Below are 27804 nucleotides of genomic sequence, written 5' to 3'. Positions count from 1 at the left end.
CATTTACTTCTTTGACTCCCTGCCCCTCACCAGCATCTCAGCATCTCAGCATCTCAGCATCCTGGCCTACCTAGAGGCCCAAGACTTCCGGGACTGAGACAGCAACAACCCGCTAGGGGGCGGGCCTCCAGCCTTTCCCTTTGACGGACACGACTCCCTGCCAATCGCGAGCGCGGCTACGAACTCACTTCCGCCTCTGTCCCCGCCCGCTCGCGAGCGGATTGGCCAGGCCCGGCGCGCAGTGATGACGGCACTCTCTGCGACTCTCGGGACAGGAAGGGGCGGGACTTCCGCTCACCCGCCCGCCCGCCCGCGGAGAGCAGCTGTCATGGCGGGCGCGCAGTGGGGCTCCCTGGCCGTGCTGCTGCCGCTGCTGCTGCCGCTGCTCCCCGGGGCCGCGCACCCGTCCGAGGGGCCCGGGGCCGCGCCCGAGGCGGCGGGCGGCGGCGGCGACCGCTTCAAGATCGAGGGCCGCGCCGTGGTGCCCGGCGTGAAGCCCCAGGACTGGGTGTCGGGGGCGCGCGTGCTGGTGGACGGCGAGGAGCACGTCGGCTTCCTCAAGTGAGCCGGGTGCGGGCTCCCCGAAACTTTCGGGTGGCGGGGCTCCAGACGCACGGATGGTGCTTTGGGGTCTGCTTCCTTCGGCCCCAGTGATGACTGGATTGAGTGGCGTCTGTGGGGCTGAGGGGGGACGCTGCTCCCCAACGACCTTGGGGTCGGCCTTCTTCTGTCTCCTTGTTTGTTTGTTTACTTACTCATTGATCAATCTGATCCTTTGTTTACTTAGGTCTCAGGGGCTGGGGCAGGTGGCCCCTGGTGCGCCCCAACTGGGGTGACAGTGCTCCCAACGAATGGATGGTGTCTTGGGGGTTGGTTTTCTTCCATCCCATTTATTGACTTATCGACATATCCATTTATTTAGTTAAGTCTCAGGGACTGGGGCTAAGGGAGGTGGCCCCTGGGTGCTCCCCCAAATGGGGGTGACAGTGCTCCCAAACGACCTTGGGGGGGTCGATTTTCTTCTGTCTTATTTATTTGTTTGTCTACTCATTTATTTATTTAGGTCTCAGGCCACACCCGGTGCTGCTCAGGCCTTGCCTTCTGGCTCTAACTAAGCTCCAGGGGTCACTCAGCTGGGTGCCCCTACATTAGGTACCCCCCCCCCCAAAAGATGGAACCCACACAGCTCGTGCATCTTACCTATGGCAAGCAAGACCCAAGTGTTAGTCTTAGCAGCTGGATTTACCATCTCTCCGACCCCCCCTCTTCCATGCTGCTTTAGCCAACCACCAGGGGCAAAAGGAAAAAGAGCTGCCCTTGGGCCCCCCCCTTTCCAGGGAGAAGTGAACCCCTATTTCACGCTCACTGAATGCTTTCCTTTGCTTTTCTCGTCGCCCTGGAATCCGGCCGCTTGAGCATTCCGATCTATCTTTGGGTCGCTTGGTGATGTGCAGAAAGAGGCAAAGCAAGTGGGAATTCTCCAAACCCTCCCGGGGCTGCTGGTGATGACAAGCGGGAGGCTAATGTCGCTGCCTCTGAAATTAATGGGCCCTCAAGTCCCTAATCAAAGCACTTTTCTTTTTCTTTTTTTGCTTTTTTAAGCTGGAGGTGGGATTGTTCTTTTTCACTTAAGTTCATCCAGGGATTTGCACCTGGCGTTTATATAAAACGAGAGTTCCTCCCTTTTTGGCTACTTCTTGTTGTCTGTTCGAGCTGTTAGTAGACAGGGAATGCCAGACTATGTTGAGATATGAATTAATTAGCACTCTTAATTCTGCAGCACCTTGCTTTTTAAAGACATTTAGGAACAGGTAGGAGGTTTTAAACCTAAATACACAGTGGGTTATACAAAGTGAATCGCTGTCTTGAAATTGAAATTGTAAGCCGAAAACAATAGGGGTGGTTGGTAGATTAGTACTTCAGCAAGTGGTAACTGAAAAAGACAATTTAAATGTGGATATTTAATTATAAATCTGATTTGTACAGATCCACATCTTCCAATTGCCTTTAAAATAAAAAAAAAATTGTTTGCTTGCTTGGGGACCATAACCAGCTATGCTCAGGGATTATTCCTGGCTCTGCACCCAGAGATCACTCCTGGTAGAGCTTACGGAAACATATGGAGCCCTGAGAATAGAACCCTGGTCTACTACAGCCTCAGCAAGTGACTTACCTGTCTTATTATCTCCTTGGCCCTAAAATGAGAATTTCAACTTAAATTAGTAAATGTTCATCGTGAGTGTCATAATTAAAATCTGGTCTGAAGATGGTCTTTCAGTGGTGGTCATGGTGTCACTAAAGCCTAGATCTAGCAGAAGCCTACTATGTGCAAGGCAGGTACCTTAAAACCTTTACTATTATTATTTTTATTTTATTTTGTTTTGTTTATGGACTATGCCGAATATACTCAGGGCTTATTCCTGGCCTGTACTCAGGAATCACTGGGTTAGCACTCTGCAGGGCAAGCACCCTACCTGCTTCTGTCTCTCTGGCAAAGCCAATTTAATTATTAATGTAGAACCAGGCATAGTATGTAGGCTTTAAGGTGCTTGCCTTCCCATGACCAATTCTGGTTTAGTCCCTGGCATAATACCCGAAACACCTTCAAGGGTAACCCCAGAACACAATCTGGATTAATGCCTGAGCACTGCTGTGTGGCCCACAAACCACCCAGAAATTATTATAGAATTTGTTATCTTGGGGCCAGAGAGCACTGCCTAGTCATTATATGACATATGTATGTGTATGTATGTGTGTGTGTATGTATGTATTTATACATACATACACACTCATTTTGTGATCCTGGACAAATGTTTTAAAATATATCTGGCAGTGTGTCATCAAGTATCAGAAAGGGCCAGGGATCTGGCTCAAGTGGTAGAACACAAGTCCAACATTTATGTTGCTATGGTTTAATCACTGACACTGCAAGTATCCCCTTGCCCAGACCACCCCTCTCCCCAAACCCCTGGACTGAGTACCAGGCTGAGCATCACCAGGAGTGTCTTCTATTAAAAAGAAAAGGGGGGGGACAGAGAGATAGCACAGCAGTGTTTGCCTTGCAAGCAGCTGATCCAGGACCAAAGGTGGTTGGTTCGAATCCCGGTGACCCATATGGTCCCCCGTGCCTGCCAGGAGCTATTTCTGAGCAGACAACCAGGAGTAACCCCTGAGCACCGCCAGGTGTGGCCCAAAAACCAAAAAAAAAAAAAAAAAAAAAAAAGAGGGGGGCTAGAGAGGTAGGTGCTTTCCTGTACACAACCAACCCAGGTTTGACCACAGCCAACCTAGGAACCACATATGGTCCCCCAAGTCTGCTGCCCTGTGGACAGAGCCAAGAATATGCCCTGAGCACTGCCAAGTGTGGCCCAACCCAAATTTTTTTAAATGCAGAAGATATTCTAGATAAGTTAATGAAAAATTAAACAATATAGTCATGGTATAGGATTACGGTTTGTACCTTCAAGCTTAAATATTCAGTTATAATAAAACTAAAGACTTATAACATACTGTTGTAATTAAATAAGATTGTTAGAGCTGGAGTGGTAGCACAGCAGTAGGGCAGTTGCCTTGCACACAGTTGACCCGGGAGAGACCCGGGTTCAATTTCTGGCATCCCATATGGTTCCCAAGCCAAGAGTAACATTTTAGCTCAGAGCCAGGAGTAACCCCTGAGTGCTGCCAGGTCTGCCCCCTCCCAAAAAAAAAAAGGATTGTTATAATAAAGATTTTGGAACCTAGAATGGAAGAAGGGACTGCCTTAGAGGAGCACTGTCCCTTTACACAGCCAGGGGGAGAGCCAGGAGGGAAATGTACTGAATAAGGTAAAATACTAAACAGACTAATTTTCTTCCCTCCGTTTAGTCTGGGATCAGAAGGGTGGAGTGTCGATCTGCATTTGGAGGCTTCCACCTTAGAAATAACATTTTTTTTGGGGGGGGGGCGGCGAGGTGGCGCTAGAGGTAAGGTGTCTGCCTTGCAAGCACTAGCCAAGGAAAGACCACGGGTCGATCCCCCAGCATCCCATATGGTCCCCCCAAGCCAGGGGCAGTTTCTGAGCGCTTTAGCCAGGAGTAACCCCTGAGCATCAAATGGTGTGGCCTGAAAAAAAGAAATAACATTTTTTTAAATTTCAAATCTGTTTTAGGATAGCTTGATTTTTGAAGCAGCAAAGAGCAATTATCTTTCAATGACTACTGTAAATGTCTTAGGATCAATTATTCCATAACTGTGAGAGGGCTCAATAATGATAAGGACTATTATTTTGATCTGTTAATGTGACATGATCAGCTTTTTGTTTTGCTTTTAGGCCCCATCCAACAGTGCTCTGGGATCATTGCTGTAGGGACTCAGGAGCCATCTGGGGAACTAGGGATTAAATGTAGGTTGACCACATGCAAGGCAAGTGCCCTAGCTGTTCTGTTCTCTCTCTGGCCCAAAATTACCAGCTGTAGGGGCTTTAGCAATAGCACAGCATATCGGTCATTTGCCTTGCACACAGCTGAGCCAGATTTCATCTTTGCCAACCCTTATGGTCCCCTGAACATACCAGGAGTGATTCCTGAGTGCAGAGCCAAGAGTAACCCTGAGCACTACCAGGTATGGCCCAAAATAATACTAAATAAAAAGTGGTATCCTAAAAAAAAAAATCAGTTCTTGCTTGGATGGATTTCTTTTCTTTTGGTTTTTGGGCCACACCCGGTAACACTCAAGGGTTACTCTTGGCTATGTGCTCAGAAATTGCCCCTGGCTTGGGGGGACCATATGGGACGCCAGGGGGATCGGACCTCGGTCCATCCTAGGCTAGCGCTGGCAAGGCAGACACCTTACCTCTAGCGCCACCACGCCGGCCCCTCTTGGATTTCTAAGTTTAGAATTCACTAAGCAAAATATAAGTGGTTTTTAACAATGTGAACATTTTTTTTTTTGTTTTGTTTTTGTTTTTTGTTTTTTGGGTCACACCTGGCAGCGCTCAGGGGTTACTCCTGGCTTCATGCTCAGAAATCGCTCCTGGCAGGCTCAGGGGACCATATGGGACGCCGGGATTCGAACCGATGACCTTCTGCATGAAAGGCAAACACCTTACCCTCCATGTTATCTCTCCGGCCCCTTTTCTATTTTTTTTTTTTTGTTTTTGTTTTACAATGTGAACATTTTAAACTTAGATCTGGTTAAAATGTGACCTAAGCAGATGGGAACTACCTGTTAAAAACAAAACAAAACAAAACTGGCTCGAGCTTTTTGCCTTGTATGCGCTAACCTAGGACAGACTATTTGATCCCCGGCGTCCCATATGTTCCCCTAAGCCAAGGACCGATTTTTGAGCGCATAGGCAGGAGGAACCCCTGAGTGTCACCGAATGTGGACCCCCCCAAAAAAAGACAATACTTTATTATCTTATATTAGAAAAGTGACCAAAGCAAGATGAAAAATGTAAATTATGGGGCCAGACTGATATCACATGGGCAGGGCAACTGACCCAGGTTTGATCTCTGGCATCCTAGATGGTTCCCCAAGCTTGCCTAGAGTGATTTCTGAGCACCAGCAAGTGTGGCCCATAAAACAAAACAAATTTTAATGATTTTTTGAAAAGCCATTTTAAATTAAGAAATTGTTAGGCAAGGCTTTTCCCCTCTAGAGAAGCCTGTGCTCTCTCTTGAACACTTGTTTCTCTCTCTCTTCCCTCAAATTTCTCTAAATTTCTTTCAATGAAAATATTTGCTTGGTGGGGCCAGAGAGATAGCATGGAGATAAGGCGTTTGCCTTCCATGCAGAAGGTCGGTGGTTCAAATCCAGGCATCCCATATAGTCCCACAAGCCTGCCAGGAGTGATTTCTGAGCGTGGATGGAGCCAGGAGTAAACCCTGAGTGCTATGGGTGTGACACAAAAACAAACAAACAAAAAAATATTTGCTTGGGCCAAAGAGATAGTGTAGTGGGTAAGGTATGTGCCTTGCACATGGTCGTCCCTGATTGAATCTCTGCCATCCCAGATAGTTTCCCAAGCACTGCCAAGTGTGGTCCCTGAACTGCTGACTGTGGCCCCCGCCCCCCTCCCCCGCGCCAAAAAAAAAAAAAAAGCTTCACTAGAAAAAGAAAGTGTTAGGTGAAGTAAGCCACTTCTTGTGGCTGCAGCTGCAATGGCCAGGACCCTGGATTTAACCTCCAGAACCTCATATAGTCCTGAGCACTGTCCAAGGTCACTCCTCAGAACAAAGCCAAGAATAGCCCCCCACCCACCACACAGTGTGACCTAAGCCTGCCAATTGTTTAGACTTTGGCAAAATTCAAACCCTAATTTTGTAGCAATACTGTATATTGAGACTTTCCATGAAGACATTTCTGTAGTGTAAGAAACTAGACTCCTGGTGCCGGAGAGATAGCACAGTGGTCAGCACACAGCTGACCCATGATGGACCTGGGTTTGATTGACCTGGCGTCTTACCTCTAGCGCCACCTCGTCGGCCCCAGCTCTGCTGGTTTTGAGGACGTCTGTGTTTTTCTGCTAGGGTCAGGTTGGGGTGGGGCTTAAATCCTGAGTTCATACAATTTAAAACACTAGAATAAGCTGTGAACAGGAGACTGACTGTTTTCATTTTTCCAGGACAGATGGGAGTTTTGTGGTTCATGATATACCGTCTGGATCTTACGTAGTAGAAGTCATTTCTCCAGCATATAAGTTTGATCCTGTCCGAGTGGATATTACCTCAAAAGGAAAAATGAGGTGAGAGCACCAGATTTAATTTTTTTTTTATCAGAATTTAGATTAGAGAGCTATGTATTATGTAGCGATGTATGATTAAGTATATTGTGGATTTCTTTTGTAGTTTTTAGTTATGGTTGAAAAGTTTATTTTTTCATTTTTGTTGTGGTCAAAGTGAATTACAGTCATTTCACAGAAATATTTAAGGCACATAGTGACGAAAAGTTTATTTAAAGTAAAGGTATTGCTTAAAATAGCCAAAGCCTCCTAGCAGCGCTAATACACTAAATTGAATTTAGACTTGCTCTGGCTTAAATATGTTTTTGGGCCACACCTGGTAGTGCTCAAGGTTACTCCTGGCTCTGCGCTCAGAAATTACTCTTGGCAGGCTTGGAGACCATATGGGATGCCAGAGATTGAACCCAGGTCGGCCACATGCAAGGCAAATGCCCTGCCTGCTGTGCTACTGCTCTGGCCTTACTCCGGCTTAAATTTTATTTTGAAGTTTCTTTTTTTGTTTGTTTGTTTTTGGGTCACACCTGGTGGCACTCAGGAGTTACTCCTGGCTCTGCACTCAGAAGTCGCTCCTGGCAGGCTCAGGGGACTATATGGGATGCCAGGATTCAAACCGGGGTCTGTCCTGTGTTGGCTGCGTGCAAGGCATATGCCTTACCGCTGTGCTATTGCTCCAACCCCATTTTGAAGTTTCTAATATAATAAAGGAAAGAGGTAAGATTGTTTACTATGGACCAAAAACCCTAAAAGTTATCATTAGTTGGAAATATTTTAACTTTTCTAAATTAGACTTACTATTTCTTAGCTGTTTTTCCTTGTTTAGGGCCATACCCAGCAATTATCAGAAACTTTTTCTTACCCGGATCCATCCCGAGTTGCCACGTGCAAGGCATATGCCCTACTGCTCTGCTATCGCTCTGGCCCCTGAGCTGGGTTATTTTAATAATTCCTCTTAATGTGTATTTGTATGTTGATCTGGAAATTTTTGTAGGTTTATTCCCCCCTCCACAAGTTTATTTTAAAATCTCTGAAATCAAGTTACATCAGAACTGTTCAAAAGGGGCTGGAGTGGTGATGTGATGCAAGTGGTAGGGTGTCTGCCTTGCGTGCATCAACCTAGGACAGACCATAGTTTGATCCCCTGTTGATCATATGGTGCCCAAGACAGAAACGATTCCTGAGTGCATAGCCAGGAGTAACCCCTGAGTGTCACCGGGTGTAGCCCAAGCCCCTCCCCCCCCCAAAAAAAAGAAAACAAAACAAAAAAACTACTCAAAACTTTTACACACAGGGCCGGAGCAATAGCGCAGTGGTAGTCATTTGCCTTTCACGCAGCTGATCTAGGATGGACCTCAGTTTGATCCCGGCATCCCATATGGTCCCTCAAGCCAGGAGTGATTCTGAGCACATAGCCAGGAGTAACTAACCCCTAAGCATCACTGGATTGGGTATGGCCCAAAAACCAAAAATTAAATAAAATAAAGTTTTACACTCATAGGGGCTGGAGTGATAGCACAGTGGTAGGGCGTTTGCCTTGCATGCGGCCAACCTGGGACAGACCCAGATCAGACAGACAGATCCCCAGCATCCCAGGTGGTCCCCCAAGCTTGCCAGGAATGACTTCCTGGTTCAGAACAAGGAGTCACCCCTGAGCGCCGCCATGTGTGACCCTTACACTCATAAAAATGAATAAAGCATTGCAAACTTTATTGCTATAGTCATAATGTGGGTTAGTCTAAGCAAACCATTTTCCAAAGTCAGATCTTCCTCGTGTCATCTCAGTTTGATGCTGTTCTGTACTGCTCACATCTGTGAGCATCTATTAATGTCTACTAATGTTCTCAAACTGAAGATTCCAGAATGCATAAGAAGCTGTAGTATTTTTTTCTAAGTATTTAGTCTATGGGGAAATTTTGATCTTTCTAGGGAAAATGATAGATTACATTGTAGAGTATCTCAAAGTAAGGATCATGATAATAAACAGAAAAGCATATTAGGGGGCCAGAGCGGTGGCACTGGAGGTAAGGTGTCTGTCTTGCTAGCGCTAGCCTAGGACGAACCGCAGTTCGATCCACTGGCATCCCTTATGGTCCCCCAAGCCAGGAGCAATTTCTGAGTGCAGAGCCAGGAGTAACTCCTGAGCATCAAATGGGTGTGCCCTCCCCCCAAAAAGAAAAGCATATTATTAGAGGCTGGCAAATTAGGAAAAAGCCTTAGAATTAAGTCGATGAACATATGCTTTCAAGTAAAAGAATTCTGGACAGCTCAATGCTTAAATACGGAATGCTACATCTCAGTGCCATGACAACTGTCAGGGCCAACCAGATGGCGCTCTGCGGCTGGAAGTTGGCTCTGTCGTAAAGGGTGTCATTCGGTCCTTTGTGCTGTCTCCCTGACTTCTATAATCTTCATTTCGGTGGGGTGTTTCCCAAGCGTTGCTCAGGAGCCCCAGGGTTCTTGCCAGCAATCCTTCGCCAGCCCTGCTGATGGTTGAATGCGGGGTGCAAGGATACAGCGCTTCTCCAGCTCTGTGGTACTGGGGATTATGGGTTGTAATGGTTGTACTCAGCATGTCTGGTGATGCGTAACTTTGGGATTGAACTGTGATTAGCTGCTTGCAATACATGTACTTAACCCTTGTTCTCTTTCTCCAACCTATATATATATATATATTATAAGTTTATATGTATTTATACTTAAATATTTATTTTTTGTTGCTGAGTAATATATCCCTGCCTCCTCGTTGATTTTTTTTGGAAGATAACTTTTTAATTAATAAAATTTTAATTGTACTACCGCAAGATAATTACCTAGTTGTTGATGATTGAGTTTTAGTCATACACTCATCTTTTTACCACCTTTCCCAGTGTATGTCTCCTACCACCAGTATCCTCAGTTTTTCCCCGCCTTTCATTAATTGTTTCTTTTTTTTTTTTTTTTTTTTTTTTTTTTTTTTTTTTATTTTTGGTTTTTGGGCCACACCCGGTGATGCTCAGGGGTTACTCCTGGCTATGCGCTCAGAAATTGCCCCTGGCTTGGGGGGACCATATGGGACGCCGGGGGATCGAACCGTGGTCCGTTCCTTGGCTAGCGCTTGCAAGGCAGACACCTTACCTCTAGCGCCACCTCGCCGGCCCCCATTAATTGTTTCTTTATGGAATACTAGTTATTTCAAAGTAAATAGACATCATTAGGCATTGGTTTCCTTATGTCTTTTTAGAGACCTGAAGATTTAGACATGGATATAAGCATGTGTGTGTGTCTATATATACACATACCTACATACACTTAATTCTATGTCAAATATAAACCTAGTAATTCATGACATTTTTATATAAGAGCTGAAAGCTTCTGGCTAGGGGTCAGACGGATACATTTTAAACTTATATATGTTAAAGACATTTTTTTATTATTTTGGGCTGTACCTAGCTGTGCTCTGGGCTTATCCAGGCTCTGTGCTTGGGGCTCACTACTAGCGATGCTCAGGGGACCATAAGTGCAGGGATAGAATGGAGTTGGCCCCATGCAGGGTAAGCACCGTAACTCCTGTACTGTCACTCTGGCCCCTGATTTCCAAGAACTTTAGATAATGAAATTATTGGATATAGACATTGAAATAAAAATTAAAATAATAGGGCCCGGAGAGATAGCACAGCGGCGTTTGCCTTGCAAGCAGCCGATCCAGGACCAAAGGTGGTTGGTTCCAATCCCGGTGTCCCATATGGTCCCCCGTGCCTGCCAGGAGCTATTTCTGAGCAGAGAGCCAGGAGTAACCCCTGAGCACCGCCGGGTGTGACCCAAAAACCAAAAAAAAAAAAGAAAAAAAATTAAAATAATAGGGCTGGAGCGGTGGTGCAAACAGTAGGACGTTTGCCTTGCACACAGCTAACCTAGGACGGACCGCGGTTCGATCCCCTGGCATCCCATATGGTCCTCCCTGCCAGGAGCGATTTTTTTTGTTTGTTTGTTTTTGGGTCACACCCAGCAGCACTCAGGGGTTACTCCTGGAAGGCACGGGTGACTATACGGGATTCGAACCACTGTTGGTCCTGGGTCAGCTGCTTGCCCTGCGGCTTGCCCTACCGCTGAGCTACCTCTCCGACCCCTCCAGGAGCGATTTCTGAGCGCATAGCCAGGAGTACGTCACTGGGTGTGGCCCAAAAAGCAAAAAAAGAAAGAAAGAAAGAAAGAAATTTGTGTGTGTGTCTATGTGTATATATTTGGGGGGGGGTTTGGGCCACACCCGGTGACACTCAGGGGTTACTCCTGGCTATGTGCTCAGAAGTCGCTCCTGGCTTGGGGGACCATATGGGATGCCGGGGATCCAACCGTGGTCCATCCTAGGCTAGCGCAGGCAAGGCAGGCACCTTACCTCTAGCGCCACCGTGCCGGCCCCTGTATATATATTTTTAAATTGATAATTGATGAGGTCCAAAGTGATAATACAGCGGGTAAGGTGTTTACTTTGCATGCAACTGATCTGAGTTCTATCCCCCAGCATCACATATGGTCTCCCAAATCCGCCAGGCGTAATTCCTGAGTGCAGAGCTAGAGGTAACCTCTGAGTATCGCAAGGTATGGCCCCAAAACAAAAGCAAAAAAATGGATCATTTGTGTTTGCAAAATAAAACCTCTACAGAATATACAGACATCAGAATACAATGCTCAGTGTGTGTTAAGCAGCTGAACATGTTTAATAAACTGAAAGGTGGTTAAAACAATAAGTCGCCAGAGAGAACAACCAACCAATTGAGCACATGCTTTGCAAGTGGGAAATCGATCTCCCTCATCACTTGGTCACCCAAGCGCATCCAGGAGTGACTCTCCCCTCCCAGAGCCAGCAATGGTCCTTGACCAAACTAAAATAAATCAGAAAAAAAAAAACCAAAATCGGGCCGGGCGGTGGCGCTAAAGGTAAGGTGCCTGCCTTGCCTGCGCTAGCCTTGGACGGACCTCGGTTCGATCCCCCGGTGTCCCATATGGTCTCCCAAGCCAGGAGCAACTTCTGAGCACATAGCCAGGAGTAACCCCTGAGCATTACCGGGTGTGGCCCAAAAATAAAAAAAAAAACAAAAAAAAAAAACCAAAATTACCAAATATCTGTAAAGTTAAGGGATAGACACTGAAAGTGAGAATGTAACAGAATGTGGAGTAAAGAAGAAAATGTACTGCATATGTCTAATAGAAATTTCAGAAGGAAATGATAGAAGAGGGAATTTTCAAAAAGTCAATCTGAAATGTGTCCAAATATCAAAGTCTTGATTAAAATTAATATTTTCTGTTACCTATAACACTGTTGCAAGTGTTTCTAAAATCATAACTTTTTCCTGTCAGACACAGTTGAAAATAAGAGTTTATCCCATAATGTATCCAATTGTATCTCTATATACCCAATTTCATGATCAATTGGTTATCTCATACAAAGTACAGCGTTTTAATTTTAATTTGTAATTAAATTTTATTTGTAATAATTTACAAATATGATGCTGTTGCAGGTATTCTTATTAAATATAATTGAAGAGCTTTGGAGCTGAATGATTTTTGGGGCCTATACCTGGCTGTATACCTATATGTGGTTGGGAGTGTATTAGGTGCTGGGAATGGAAACTGTCATGTCCCCCTCAACCCCACGCACAGCATATGCTCGGTCTGTGGAGCTGTCTCCGTGGACTTTGAAGACTATTTAAGAACTTTTTGATTTAGTGGGGTATTTTTGTGGAAAGGGTGTAGACATTCAGGCCAGTATTTGGCAATACCAGAAGTGATCTTGGATCACAGAGCCAGGAATAAGTCCTCAGCTCTGCTTGGTGTTGCCAAAGACAAAACAGAAAACAAAATAAAGCAGAAAACGGCAACAAACAAGATTGTCTGATCTAGGTAATAATAACTGCAAGTAAAAAGTAGGCCTGTTGTTTCCAAGTCTACGTTTTGTTCCATACCTACGTCTTGTTAAATATTTTAGACATATTGATAATAATACTTGAATCCGATTTGGTGCCAAAGCATTTTGGAAATGTTAATTCTAATTATAGTGCATCACTTATACATGATAGGAAAGTTTTTATATGATCATTTTAAACAGAATTATTGATGGTATTTTAATGTTGCTTTCCTAGAGCAAGATACGTGAATTACATCAAAACGTCAGAAGTAGTCCGACTGCCCTACCCTCTCCAAATGAAGTCCTCCGGCCCACCTTCTTACTTTATTAAAAGAGAGTTGTGGGGCTGGACAGACTTCCTCATGAACCCAATGGTACGTATCTGTCTGTGGAAAGCATTTGCTAATCTCTACATGTGCTTCCCGGTATTCAAAAGCTCCTTGACTCCAGTGTTGGATGAAAGGACACTTGCCAATAGTTGCTGAATTTTAGAAAAATTTAATAGTTGCTTTGGAAATGGTGAAAAGAATAGAGTGAGAATTGCCTGTTATTTGTCGCTGAAATGTGAAACATAAGTTGGATAACTAAAATTGAATTATTTAAAATTCACCTAGAAGAGATTACAAGAAGTCACACACATTGAGGTCTCTCCTATTAAATGTATTAGATGCACCGTTGTGGGGTCAGAGAGATAGTTTCAGCAATTTAACTGAGAGATCCCCTTTTCCCCTCTGTCTCCCCCAAAAGTGAAATAGTTTACAAAGCTTTCGTTTATCAAAACTGTTGAGTTCACAAAACTGTAGGTGTCATAAATATGAAAGAAGGAAGCCTAAAATTCAAGCATGCAGAGATGAGATTTTTAAACTGTACAACAGGGATCGAGGAGGACTGTGCTATTGATAGGACAAATTTAGTAGAGTTTAGGTGGTTGCTTCCAGTTTCATTCTGTAGACATCGTTTGAATTTCTAATTTGATTTTTGATGTTAAGTGTGGATTTTGTGATACTGTTAACAACTGGGAGAAACATTCTCTAAATTTTATTGACTTCCACAGGTTATGATGATGATCCTCCCATTATTGATATTTGTCCTTCTGCCCAAAGTAGTCAATACCAGCGATCCTGATATGAGACGGGTAAGCTGATCACAAATTCCTGAAACATTCTGATTTAGAATTACTTGTTTATTTTTCTCTCTCCTTCTCCCTCTTCCCCTCTTCCCTTCTTCACTTCTCCTTCACATCCCCCCACACCTGGCAATGCTCAGGATATTTGAGCCCCAAGACATGGATTCTTTTTGAGCAGAGGTAATAAGTATTACTTTTTGACAGAATTTCTCCAAAATAGTACAACTTTTACATTTGAAACATGATACGATTTTTATCCTCTCAACAGCATTTTGGACCTGGTGAGATCCTTGAAGACACCGATCCCTTAAGGTTTTCTTGGGGGATGGGGCAGGCAGAGGACACACCTGGCAGTGCTCAGAGGCTTCTCTTGGCTCTGATGAGGGGTTTCTTCCTAGTGCTCCAGGGACCATTTGGTGCCAAGGATGGAAATGGTCAGCTGTATCCAAGGCAAATCTTAATCTCTTACTTCATAAAGCTGTGTGCTGATAGCTCGCAAAGCACACCATAACCCCTTTTCTTGGTGGAAGTGCTAGTTTAGTTAATGGATTTGAAAAACAAAAAGGAGTGGGGTGACACTTTGTTGACTTCGAGTACCTGCCTTGCAATGTAAAGTTTTGAGTTTGATCTTCGGTACCATCAACCCTCTGCTCTTTCTGCTTTACAACTGTTTGCCAAGTGTACCACAGCCAAGTTGTATAAGCACCACAACCTGATGTGCAGTGCCTAACAAGCATGACAACTAAATGCAAGCATGATCGTCAAGAGGATGTGCCAGTCAGTCTTCCTGGTCGTTGCAGAGGGAAGGGAAAAGGTTGGGGAAACATTTGGAAAAAAAAAAAAGACTGGTACTGTCACTCAGAGTGAGAATGATAGTACAATGGGTAGGACACCTGCCTTGCATGCAACTTACCCAGGTTCGGTCCCCAATATCACATACAGTCCCCTGATCTCTGAACACAGAGTCAGAAGTAAGTCCTGAGCCTTACTAGGTGTGCCCCCTTCCTGCCAAAAAAAAAAAAGACTTGAAGGATCACAATGCCTTTCATATCTTTCATCATCTTTGTACTTTGTCTTGGTACAGGAGATGGAACAATCAATGAACATGCTGAATTCCAACCATGAATTACCTGATGTTTCAGAGTTTATGACAAGACTCTTCTCCTCAAAGTCATCTGGCAAATCTAGCAGTGGCAGCAGTAAGGCCGGCAAAAGTGGAGCTGGTAAAAGGAGGTAGTCAGGTGTCGTGGAGCAGGCGTTTGCACAAACATGGCAGTCCTGGGTGGCATTCCAGTCGAGGGAAATTGTGTGAAGCAGTGACTGTCAGCTTGAGTCATCCTGAGAGTCGGGCTCTGATAACTGTTGTGTGTGATAAGTTGTGAGCACATGTTTTGTACTTGGTACACAAGAGGATACAGCTTTCATCTTGGTCTGTATGAGGTCAATATGATGTCACTGAATTAATTACAGTGTCCTATAGAAAATGACGTTAATAAATTATATGAAAAACTATACATTATATTAAAGTAAGTCTTAACACAGAGTTAAACTATCTTGGCTGTTTTTTGGTGTTTATTTTATTTCTCACAGTTTTTTTGTTGTTTGTTTAAATGAGTCTTGAAATTCACCTTTCCTGTCCAAAAAGGTTGGTTGATAATTATAGAGCAGCGTGCACTATGATTTTTGTATATCCAGATCTTTAAAACTTGTTACCCCGACTCTGCCATTTAACGTGACCCACTATTTGAAGTATAAGGACTGTTTTCCTTAGGTAGCTTTAGTTTTTCCTGATTAAAATTAGTTGTAGAATATTAAAATATGCATAACCCTTTTTCAGTTCTGGTTTCTGTGTATGGTATTCACTATTTGTGAAAGCTTTGTGCTTTGTTTCAAGGTAAGACACAGAGATGAGTTCTAATCTGTGCTTGGGAAGCACAGATAACAACAGTGAATGAATGGCCAGAGAAGAAAAGTACCACAGTGGGAGAACCTTATCTTTCCCATTTGGGGCACCTAAAGGTGCTCGGCCACTCCAACATGGTACTCTGGCCTTGCCCCCAGAGATGCTCAGGACCGTGTCGTGTCAAGGATTAAATCCAGGCCTCCTGCATGCAAAGTACATGGACTCCCAACCCAGCACAGATAACTTTTTTCAGGTGGGGGAGGACACTTGGGCTACCCCTGGCAGGCTTGGGGGACCATGTGGGATGCCAGGGATCCAACCCGAGATTGCCGCATGCAAGGCAAACGCTTGCCCGCTGTGCTATCTATTGCTCTGGCCCTGCACAGATAACTTTTAAATGTCCTCATCTCCTGTTATTGATTCTTAGAATTGCTGGAATATAAGTAAGTACTTTCCAATCAGGATCCCCACAAAACTTTATTCCAGTAAGTTCTAAAAATTTGAAATCTTTTGGATTATTTTAACTAGAGATGAACTCTGAAGGTACATAATAATGAAAGGCTCCTCTATTCTTTCCTGTATTAAAAGAATTCCTCTCCTGCTTTTTTTTTTTTTTTTTTTTTTTTTTGTTTTTTGTTTTTTGTTTTTGGGCCACACCCGGCGGTGCTCAGGGGTTACTCCTGGCTGTCCGCTCAGAAATAGCTCCTGGCAGGCACAGGGGACCATATGGGACACTAGGATTCGAACCAACTACCTTTGGTTCTGGATTGGCTGCTTGCAAGACAAACACCGCTGTGTTATCTCTCCGGGCCCCCTCTCCTGCTTTCTTAAGATTATCAAGTCAGCCAAAAAATAATAATTGGACCTGAGATATACAGGGGTGAAGACACAAGTTGTATTTGGCCAACGCAAATTCAATCCCTGGTGTCAGTGAATACAGCTGTGAGCAGACTGCTGCCAGATGTGGCCCCGCGCCCCCAAATTAGAAAAACCGTGAACTAGTTCCAATCTCCCTATTGTAATAAGTGCTTGCTCACTTTGAAGTTGTTCATTTTTTAGTGAGGTACATAGGTTTTTCTTCCAAAGTACAAGTTCCTGTGCAAACATTAACTCTTTGTAACACGCCCAGTTGATAAAGCTATGATAATTAAACTAGGGAAACGGGTTACTTTTAGAAATAGGTGTTTTTGTCTTGAAGGCATTTATTGAAAATATTAAAACACCAGTTGAATGAAAGATTTTAAGAGATAGAATGAGTAGTAGTCATATGACCAGAAATGTTGAAAAATTGAAAATTTGGTTTATCAACATTTATACGTACTACGAACAATTAGAAAGCACTTTCAATGAATTACTATTTCACTTTCTAGTTAAAAGCAATATATAGATTCTAATACTACCCTCATATACAAATATATATCCTTATATTACAGAATGTTATTGCATCATTTGTATAGAAAAATTGCATAGACTTCATAAAAGGCTCAGTGTGCTGACAGATGCAGAATTTATTGTACATTGTTAGATACGGGTTCAGTGCAGAGAGCCCTTGTTTAGCTGCTAATTTGTGTTGTGACTGGGCAAGTCACTTTGCCTCATTGGACAATCTTGTTCATTGTTCTGATTTTAGCATTGGGCATTTAAGGCACACAATAAATGTTTGTTGAATGAATAAATACATGGTCCTCAAGTTTTCTCATCAGTAATTTGAGAGATTGGCATCAGACCTATTAAGTCCTTTTTGGGTCTAAAATTTCAGTATACTAGTTCTATAATTTTGCACCTTTTAGGAACCAGTGAGCTGTGCCAAACTGGTTTTGCTGTTCTTTTTTCTTTTTTTTTTAATTTAAGCATCATGGTTATGAAAATGTTCATAATTGGGTTTCAGGCATCACCATTGCCCTGCACCAGTGCAACCCTCCTGGCACCAATGTTCCCCATCTCCCTCCTCTCCCACGTCTATCTGTCCTGGGACAGGCATTCTATTTTTCTCTCTCACCATTATTGTTACGGTAGTTGTTAATGCATTATTTCTCTAACTGGCTTATTTCTGCTCTTTCCCATTTGGCCTCGGTCTACCTTCTTTTCTTCCTTCGAACTTTGGGTGTGTGTTATGTGTTTGTTTTGTTTTGGGACTGTTCCCAGCATTGTGCTCAAGGGTCACTCTTGGTGGTAATTGGGGCCTTCCACATGCAAAACATGCACTCCAGTTCATTGAACATCCTTAGAGTCAATTACTTTTTAATTTGTAAAGTATCAGAATATCTAATTGGCAAAAATATGTTATTCAAGAGAATTATGAGATAGGTTTACAAAGTTGAGATGATGTAATTTTTAATATTAAATTTTATGGGCCCAGAGAGATAGCACAGCGGTGTTTGCCCTGCAAGCAGCCGATGCAGGACCAAAGGTGGTTGGTTCGAATCCCGGTGGGTGTCCCATATGGTCCCCCGTGCCTGCCAGGAGCTATTTCTGAGCAGACAGCCAAGAGTAATCCCTGAGCACCGCTGGATGTGGCCCAAAAAGCAAAAAAAAAAAATTTTTTTATAGTGATTAAATATTTAAGAGCTGGGGCCGGGCGGTGGCGCTGGAGGTAAGGTGCCTGCCTTGCCTGCGCTAGCCTAGGACGGACCGCGGTTCGATCCCCCGGCGTCCCATATGGTCCCCCAAGCCAGGAGCGACTTCTGAGCGCATAGCCAGGAGTAACCCCTGAGCATCAAACGGGTGTGGCCCAAAAACCAAAAAAAAAAAAAAAAAGGGCCCGGAGAGATAGCACAGTGGCGTTTGCCTTGCAAACGGCCGATCCAGGACCAAAGGTGGTTGGTTCGAATCCCGGTGTCCCATATGGTCCCCCGTGCCTGCCAGGAGCTATTTCTGAGCAGACAGCCAGGAGTAACCCCTGAGCAATGCCGGGTGTGACCCAAAAAACCAAAAAAAAAAAAAAATATTTAAGAGCTACTTTAGAAAGAAATATTTCCCCAAATAGCACCAAATATTTCTCTTTCCCTACAGTGACACAATTATTATGGGAGAATAGTGGCTACTGTGCCAGCCTGGCAGGCAGCCTGAGACAAGGGAGAAATAAATTAAGAAGGCCAACCTGTAAGCGAAAAGAATGGATAGAGCCTTAACAAATAGCTGGTACAGCATTGCCAATGGAAAGCATTCCCCCCCACCCCCCGCACAATGTGGTGCTCATAGGCTATTCCAGACTCCAGTTGGGCATTATTCCCATTGGTGCTGAGGATTAAAGTGGGGCCAGTGCTCTAGCTCACCCCAAGAATGCTCATTAACTTCTAAATAACTTGAATAGTTATACCTATTTTCTATAAGATATAAACGGGGCCGGAGAGATAGCAGGGAGATAAGGCGTTTGCCTTGCATGCAGAAGGACAGTGATTCGAATCCCGGCATCCCACATGGTCCCCCGTGCCTGCCAGGAGCAAATTCTGAGCGTAGAGCCAGGAGGAACCCCTGAGCACTGCCGGGTGTGACCCAAAACCAAACCAAAACAAAATGAGATATAAACATAAGAATTATCATATACCTCTATATTTTACAAAATCTAATCAGAAGGGGCTGGAGAGATAGCATGGAGGCAGGGCATTTGCCTTGCAGGCAGGACAGTGGTTCGAATCCCGGTATCCCATATGGTCCCCCGAGCCTGCCAGGAGCGATTTCTGAGCGTAAAGCCAAGTTAACCCATAAAGTCCCAGTGCCCCACTAGGAGCGATTCTTGGAGCAGAGTCAGAAGTAAACCCTGAACACTGATAGATGTGCCCCCAAACAAACTAAAAAATGAGGACTTTTTGGATAGACAGCAGTGGGCGCTTTATGACAAGAGTAGGCCAGTCAGCAGAGCTATGCTCTCATAAACATGACATAAATTGGGGCTGGAGAGGTGGCGCTAGAGGTAAGGTGTCTGCCTTGCAAGCGCTAGCGTAGGACAGACCGGATTCGATTCCCCAGCGTCCCATATGGTCCCCCCAAGCCAGGAGCGATTTCTGAGCCCATAGCCAGGAGTAATCCCTGAGCGTCAAACGGGTGTGGCTCAAAAAAAAAAAAAAAAGACATAAATTTTAGGTTGTAGGTCCCCTGCCATGCCCCCAGCCCTGCATATATATGCATACACCATTATATATAATATATATAATATATATAATATATTCTATATAATATATACATTATATATAATCTATATTATATATATATGGGAAGCAATTTCATTGGGAGGGTAATTTCACCCTGACTGATGGTGCAAGCTTTGATTTTAATATGACTGCTTAAGTGTCAACCCTTTGCTGAGTATGGAATGTCTCCAAAGTCGTTCAACTTGTTCTGCATGGAGTCCTTAACTGCTCTCAGTGTCAGTGGGTGCTCCAAGGCTAGAACAAGAAGGCTTTTTCTTCAGGATCCACCTCCGGGCTGGATGGAGAGTCTGTCACCGTGGGGCCACTTTATCATAGTACTTTAGTTGTGATTTTGTAATTTGGGTGTTGGGAGGGAAAGTGTTTGGGATTAAGCCTTTACAATTGCTGCCATTATTTCTACCATATAAAGTCTTTTTTGATAGAAAGTTGGTAGCTATTCTTAAGCCAAAAATATAAAATATAATCATATGCATGGTATTTTAATTTTGAATAAAAACATCTGAAGAGATGGCTGAAAAATTTGTTTGCTAGAAAAAGAAACAACACCCCAAGTCTAAAAATAAAGAAAATTAAGTAAGTGAAGGAAGAGATTATGTATGGGAAATTAAGAGCATAGTGGAAAGTTCTCTGAGTATATATATCTTATGGATCTGACTTTTCTATGATTATATTACTATTTAAAAAATCAACTAAAAAGCAGAAGAAAAACTGAACAGTGATTGGTTATATTCCTTCAGTCTTAAGAAATGCAAATGTCTTAGAACGCAAGTACATTTTCTTCATAGTGATGTCAGTGTTGCAATTTTGATCTTACTTTAGGAATAGAACAGATGATGGATTTTACAATAGAAGAGCATAGGTTACAAATATGGATAGAGGAGCTGGAGTGGTAGCACAGCAATAGGGTGTTTGCCTTGCACATGGCTGACCTAGGATGGACTTGGGTTCGATCCTCGCCATCCCATGTGGTCACCCAAGCCAGGAACAATTTCTGAGCGCAGAGCCAGGAGTAACCCCTGAGTGCCTCCAGGTGTGGCCAAAAACAAACAAACAAACAAACAAACAAAAAAAACCAGGGGCCGGTGAGGTGGCGCTAGAGGTAAGGTGTCTGCCTTGCAAGCACTAGCCAAGGAAGGACCACGGTTTGATCCCCTAGCATCCCACCCATATGGTCCCCCCAAGCCAGGGGCAATTTCTGAGCGCGTAGCCAGGAGTAACCCCTGAGCATCAAACAGGTGTGGCCCAAAAAACAAAAAAAAAAAAAACAAAAAACAAAACAAAATATGGATAGGAAAAACCAGAAACCTTGTAGTAGAGTTGGAATGACACATGAATCTGACCTCTTTGCTTTTAATAGGCAGACACATCCACTGAAAGATTAATAGAATTGAATGCTTCCTGAGTCCAGACCTGAGACAGATGTCATCCTTTACATAATAAAATAAAAGAGTTCCTTAAAGAAATGGCTGGGATGGAGTGAGAATGCGCACAGAGTATCTTGTACCAGATAGTATGGGAATGCTCAGGTGTTAAAGAATCAGAAGTCATCTTTTTTATTTTAACTTTATTGATTGGTTTTTGGGCCACACCCAGCAGTGCTCAGGGGTCGCTCCTGGCCTTGCACTCAGAAATCGACCCTGGCAGGGTCCTGAGGGGTCGCTCCTGGCCTTGCACTCAGAAATCGACCCTGGCAGGGTCCTGAGGGACCATATGGGATGCCAAGAATCAAACCGGGTCCTTCCCCAGATCAGCTGCATGCAAGACCAACACCCTACAGCTGTGCTATCTCTCTGGCCCAGAAGTCCTATTAAGTTACCTTCACTATTTAAGTTTCAGCTTTGGAAGGCAGTAATGGATTTAACAGCTAATTACTAGAATAAGTTTATGAATTCATAATGATAATAATTATGTAATTAAGTAAGAGTGGGAGGCCTAAAGAGAGAGTACAGAGGGCAATATTGGCAGCTGACCTGGCTTCAGTCTATTGGAAATGTGGTTTCCTGAGTGCCATCAGGTCCCTGAGCATGGAATCAGGAGTAAGTCCTGATCACAGCTGAGTGTGGCCTCCAACCCAAAGGGAGGAAGATTGGGGCTGGAGAGATGCCTCCATGAGCTGGAGTGCATGCTGTGTCTGCAGGAGACCTGTATCTAATCCCCAGCTCCGCCTGGTCTCATTAGCCAGGAGTGACCCTTTAAGTATTTAGTTGGGAGAAGAAGCTTCAAGCAACATGCTGGTAGCAGCACCTGAGAATGCTTGATGTAGTCTAAAAACGAATGAACGAAAGGAAAGAACCAACCAACCAACCAACCATGTTATGAAATCAAAGCACCTTTTCCAGACTAAAGGAGGCTAAAGGAACTTGGCAGCTAAATGCAATTGGTGATCTTGGATTAGATTTGGAACTATACAAGAAAGTCTTAAAATTAATTTCATTTGGACAACTGGCAAATTTGAGTATGGACTGTAGGTGACATACAATGTGATAGCAATATTACATTTCCTGATTTTTTATTTGTCTTGTGGTTATGTAAGATAATTTTGTTCTTAAGAAATACCCACCAGCTTCAGAACTTGGACAGGGCTTGGCGTGTTCATGGCGCCATCAGGTATCAGTCAGTCGTGTTTAGAACTGTTCTGTGTGTTGTAGGATAACTCACCTATTGGCTACTTTTGCTGCAAGGCTGGGCTCAAGTAGAACTGTTCAGGATATCTTCCACCTTCCACCTCCCCAGCACAGCATAGCATATTCCCTGGTTAGCCAGTTTTTTGAAGCTCAAGCATGCAAGACCGATTGTCTAATGAAGGGCAGAAGATTCCAAACTTTTTAGAATCCAGTCTGAGAAGCAGAAAGCATCGCTCTGCCCTAATCTCTGGATCAGGAGTTTGCCCAGGATCAAGAAGAAAGAACATAAACCCTGCCCTTTTTTTTGGGGGGGGGGGGCCCACACCCGGCAATGCTCAGGGATTACACCTGGCTATGAGCTCAGAAATTACTCCTGGGGTTGGAGCAATAGCAGAGTGGTAAGGCGTTTGCCTTTCAGGCAGCCAACATAGGACAGATCGTGGTTCGAATCCCAGCATCCCATATAGTCCCCTGAGCCTAGCAATAGTGGCCTCAGAGCACAGAGCCAGGAGTAACCGCTGTGTGCCGCTGGGTGTGACCCAAAAACCAAAAAAAGAAAAAAAAAAAAAAGAAAAGAAAGAAATTACTCCTGACAGGCTCGAGAGACCATATGGGATGCTGGGGATTGAACCCGGGTGGGCTGCATGCAAGGCACACACAGTACATACGTGCACACAGAGTTGAGAACAAATATGCTGAAATATTAACATTTGAGGGATATGGATGAATGATATAGAAAGCTTTTGTTTTAATACTCAGAGTTTTTCTTTAAGGTTAAATTATTTAAGAAATAAGATATAGGGGGCCGGAGAGATAGCATGGGAGGTAAGGCGTTTGCCTTTCATGCAGGAGGTCATCGGTTCGAATCCCGGCGTCCCATATGGTCCCCCGTGCCTGCCAGGAACAATTTCTGAGCCTGGAGCCAGGAATAATCCCTGAGCACTGCCGGGTATGACCCAAAAACCACAAAAAAAAAAAAAAAAGAAAAAAAAAAAAAAAGAAATAAGTTATAGAGATAGCATAGGGGTTAAAGCATTTGCTTTTTATGTGACTGACCGTTTGTTCCATTCCCTACTCTGCTAGGAGTGAATCCTGAGCACTGGGTATTGTCTTCCCACCCCCCATCTCTCACACACACACACAATTTTGTTTGTTTGTTTTTGGGTCACACCAGGCAGCGCTCAGAGTCCTCCTGGCTCTGCGCTCAGAAATCGCTCCTGTCGGGTTCCAAGGACCATGTGGGATGCTGGGGATTGAACACAGGCCTGTCCTGGGTCTGCCACGTGCAAGGAAAACACCCTACCACTGTGCTATCACTCAGGCCCTCACACAGGCACACAATTTTTATTTTGTTTCTAAATCCTTTTCAAATGCTTGAAGCACACTTCCCATTTTCTTTCCTCCTCATAAGAATCTACTGAGCAAAAGTTTATATAAATAATCTCAAACTTTCCAGGGCCGGAGAGATAATATAGCCAATAAGGTGCTTGCCTTACACATAGCTGACCCAGATTTGATCCCCAGTGACCCCATATGGTTGCCTGATTACCCCTTACTCCCAGTGAACCTTAAGCACAGAGCCAGGAGTAAGCTCTGAGTATTGTCAGATATGGCCTGAAAACAAATATTAAACTTGGGACTGAAGAGATTCAGGTGTAAGTTTTTTGTTTGTTTTTGTTTTGGGGACGCACTCTGGTGCTCAGGGGTTACTCCCGGCTCTGCACTCAGGACTTACTCCTGGTGTTGCTCAAGGGACTATATGGGATGTTGGGAATTGAACCTTGGTCAGCCACATGCAAGGCCAAACACCTTATCCACTGTATTATTTTTCCAGCTCCAGAGGTGTAAGCTTTGCTTGCACAGGATTCCATTTTGATCCCCAGAACTGCGTGCCCTCCTGAGCACTGCTGCATATAGCCCTAGTGACCTCTGGGTATCACTAGGTGACACTATTGATCCCTAGCATTTAGGATTCTAGCAGTTCTTATTTCCTGTACCCTAACATAGTATCTTCTGTCCAATCATTGTGAGTAGTCCCCAGGCTTGCTGAGCTCTTGCTGTCAAGACTCTTTCTCCTCCTCAGATACAAAATCACGGGGGAAATGGTGCAGGAAGATGAAGATTCATAAACTTACAATGGCAATGGAATGACTGAGGCTTTAGCTGTTTGAGAAATTAAAATAGAAATGCTGCTTTTTCAGCCTGTTCCAAGGACTTCACCAACTAGTAGGGAATGGTAAGGGTTTTCTCATTTCCCTTGTCCAGGAGGAAAGGAGGAGCACTTTAATAGGAGTAACATGATAATTATTTCATGTAAATTCCATCACTGGTAAGAGCACAAAGAGATCATAAAGGGTAGCAATAAGGACATCTCTCTGTATGTGTGTCATCTAACCATGAGGCCGAACCATGAGGCCGGAGAGATAGCACAGTAGTAGGGTGTTTTCTGGCACACAGCTGATTTGAACAGAAGGTGGTTTGAATCCCGGCACCCATATGGTCCCCTGAGCCTGCCAAGAGCAACTTCTGAACACAGAGTCAGGAGTAACCCCTGAGCACTGCCGTTGTAACCCAAAACCAAAAATAAATAAATAAATACATAAATAAATACATAAATAAATAAATAAATAAATAAATAAATAAAAAGGTCTAACCATGCAGAAGTGTGAAATCTTTTACACAGATAGATGTATAGAGCTCACCTGAGTTACATTTTCCTTAAACACTTTGCACTAGACTTTTATGTGGTTAAGTTTCTTTAATAATCAGAATAATACTAATGACACGGGAAAGCTCTTATCCCCACATTCTTTGCTGTAATTCCAGTATTTACAGTAAACAAGTGGCTATGTCAAACCAGAGATTAGGTACAGATTTCACAGTTACAAAGAGGGAACAGAGCAGAGGTCAGAAATAAGGACAAAATAGAGACTGTTTAACCTTAAATTGTACTGAGAATAGGGTCTCTAATAAGCCTTTAAATTTACAACCATGAAGAAAGAAACCACAGTTTTGGCAACAAAACAGCCTCCAAAACATAAGAAGTCAAAGCTGCACACGGTTCATTGACAAGTTTTGGGAGCCAAGGGTGCATTCAGTTATTAAAGTATAAAGTTAGTTCCCTCCATCTACCCACCCACGAGGTCCCTGTAGTTTACAGTTGGATCAGTTTACAGAGACCCGTTAAGGCCCTATTCTAAACAAGTCTAGATTCTTCTGAGAGTCTGTGTTGTTTTTGGAGGGTCTGTGTTCAGGGCAACAGGTAATCTATAGGTAGTCTGCAGAACTAACTGCCTCCCCAAACAAATGGTCAAGAAGAAAGCTTTGGCGTCTCAATTTCACAAAAGCTGAACTAAAAAATAAAAAGGCTCGCGGCTAAGGCAATTGTGGCAAATGTGTACTCCCTCAGAATTCCCTTCCTACTTCCATTTCTACGTTCTTTCTACGTTTTCTCTATGGTGGACAGTGAATGCCATGGGCCTAAAGTTCTGTTAATTTAGGACAGTTCCAGGAATGAAAGTCTTCAGCTAAGAGTTCACTGTTCCTCCAGACCTGGTAGAAGAACAGGTTTGCCCATGAAGCCACACCCTGCAGTATATAGTCCTGGGAACTTCTGTCCTGGAGAACCGAGCCAATTCGTTGACGTTCCCTGCCAAATTCTTGGCAGGTGTCAGCCTGCCCTTCCCAGGGCTCAGCTATGACATGGATATTTTCTCTCCACTTAAAGTCGGTGCAGAGCTGGCGGGGTGCCCAGATGCACCGATCAGATCCTGTCCTGTCAGAGCCTTTCCCACACTCCTGCCTCCTGGAATATTCAGTGCCAGGCTGATCTGTCTTTCAGTGGTAGTTTGAAGCTCTCTTATACCCAGGTACAGATGTAATTCCCAAGACACTAAGCCATCTATTTTTATATCCTTTTTAACAAGACTGCAGAAAGAACATAATGCCTATGTTAAGTGACATGAACTTAAACACAATGGCAGATGAAATCTATCGGCTAAATAGGAATGAGTTTGTGTCTGGCAGTCATGCTTCACCTCCCAAATCCCTTCTGTATTCTACACGATGCTTTCTTCCCAGGTCTTCCATGATAATTTTACGCACTGTTTTTATGTGTGATTTCTTACATTTTGGCTTATTTTCAGAATTATCAAAGAAATACCTTTTTAATCAGAAAATTTTACTAAAATGAGATCATAGTAACCTTAGTACTCTTATGTTGATAATGATTAAACAAAAAATTTTTTTTTAATTTTGAGCTATAGCTGGCAATGCTTAGGGATTAGTTTTGGCTCTGTGTTCAAGGATCAGTCTTAGTAGAACTGGGGTGGGGGTGGGGGTAGCATATTGGGTGCCAGAGATCAAATTTGGGTCTGCTGTAAGCAAGGGTAGAGTCCTACTTGCTCTACTACTATTCTGGTCCCAATAATGAATTAATTGCTTTGTTACTCTTGCATACATTTTGGTTTTATTTTTAAGGGGGCATACTTGGCTGGATTCAGAGCTCACTCCTGGATCTGTATCCAGAGATCATTTTTGGTGGTGTGGGGACTATGTAGGGGTGCCAGAGACCAAAGCCAGGTGACCACATGCAAGGCAAGTCATAGGTCCTGGCCTACATTTTGCTTTTAGTAATAGGGTTTATTTTCTTTGGGCTAGGGGTAGGTTTGGATCACACCTAACAGTGCCTAGCAGCTATTTCTGGCTCTTCGCTTGAAGTGACCCTTGGTGAAACTCAAGAGAACAGAGTGCTGTATGAGGGACTGAACCTGGATCAACTGCACCCAAAGAAAGAGGCTTATCCCTTGTACTATCCTAACTGAAGCTTTCATTTTTATTTTATTTTATTTTATTTATTTATTTATTTTTTTGTTTTTTTTGGTCACACCCGGCAGTGCTCAGGGGTTACTCCTGGCTAACTGCTCAGAAACAGCTCCTGGCAAATATGGGGGACCATATGGGACGCCGGGATTCGAACCAACCACCTTAGGACCTGGATCGGCTGCTTGCAAGGCAAACAACGCTGTGCTATCTCTCCGGCCCCTATTTTATTTTATTTTTTTATTTTTTTTTTTTTTTTTTGGTTTTTGGGTCACACCCGGCAGTGCTCAGGGGTTACTCCTGGCTGTCTGCTCAGAAATCGCTCCTGGCAGGCACGGGGGACCATATGGGACGCCGGGATTTGAACCACGGACCTTCTGCATGAAAGGCAAACACCTTACCTCCATGCTATCTCTCCGGCCCCTTTATTTTATTATTTTATTATTATCATTATTTTGTTTTTTGGGTCACACCCGGTGGTGCTCAGGGGTTACTCCTGGCTCTGTGCTCAGAAGTCGCTCCTGGCAGGCACAGGGGACCAGATGGAATGCTGGGATTCGAACCACCGTCTGTTCGAATC

At 43.9% G+C, this 27804-nt stretch overlaps 1 protein-coding gene across 1 annotated transcript; it reads left to right on the top strand.

The window, feature by feature from the left end:
- Positions 1 to 319: 319 nt before the first annotated feature.
- EMC7 (ER membrane protein complex subunit 7) lies at positions 320 to 15267 on the top strand. Its single transcript, XM_049789809.1, has 5 exons — positions 320 to 561; positions 6605 to 6724; positions 12835 to 12973; positions 13654 to 13734; positions 14810 to 15267. Exons 1-5 carry the CDS (start codon positions 329 to 331, stop codon positions 14960 to 14962), a joined length of 726 nt encoding a protein of 241 aa, XP_049645766.1. The 5' UTR covers positions 320 to 328; the 3' UTR covers positions 14963 to 15267.
- The last annotated feature ends 12537 nt before the right edge of the window (positions 15268 to 27804 follow it).

This window comes from Suncus etruscus, chromosome 16 (genome assembly GCF_024139225.1).
Source record: "Suncus etruscus isolate mSunEtr1 chromosome 16, mSunEtr1.pri.cur, whole genome shotgun sequence".
Taxonomy (NCBI): domain Eukaryota; kingdom Metazoa; phylum Chordata; class Mammalia; order Eulipotyphla; family Soricidae; genus Suncus; species Suncus etruscus.
Note: the sequence above shows the minus strand (reverse complement) of the source record. Positions and strands in the feature narration are given on the sequence as shown.

Excerpts from the sequence above, each read along its gene's own strand:
- EMC7 (XM_049789809.1), top strand. The coding sequence starts at position 329 with ATGGCGGGCGCGCAGTGGGGCTCCCTGGCCGTGCTGCTGCCGCTGCTG. Across the intron at positions 6,725-12,834 it reads ACCTCAAAAGGAAAAATGAG|AGCAAGATACGTGAATTACA; the intron begins GTGAGAGCACCA and ends TTGCTTTCCTAG. Across the intron at positions 12,974-13,653 it reads ACTTCCTCATGAACCCAATG|GTTATGATGATGATCCTCCC; the intron begins GTACGTATCTGT and ends TGACTTCCACAG.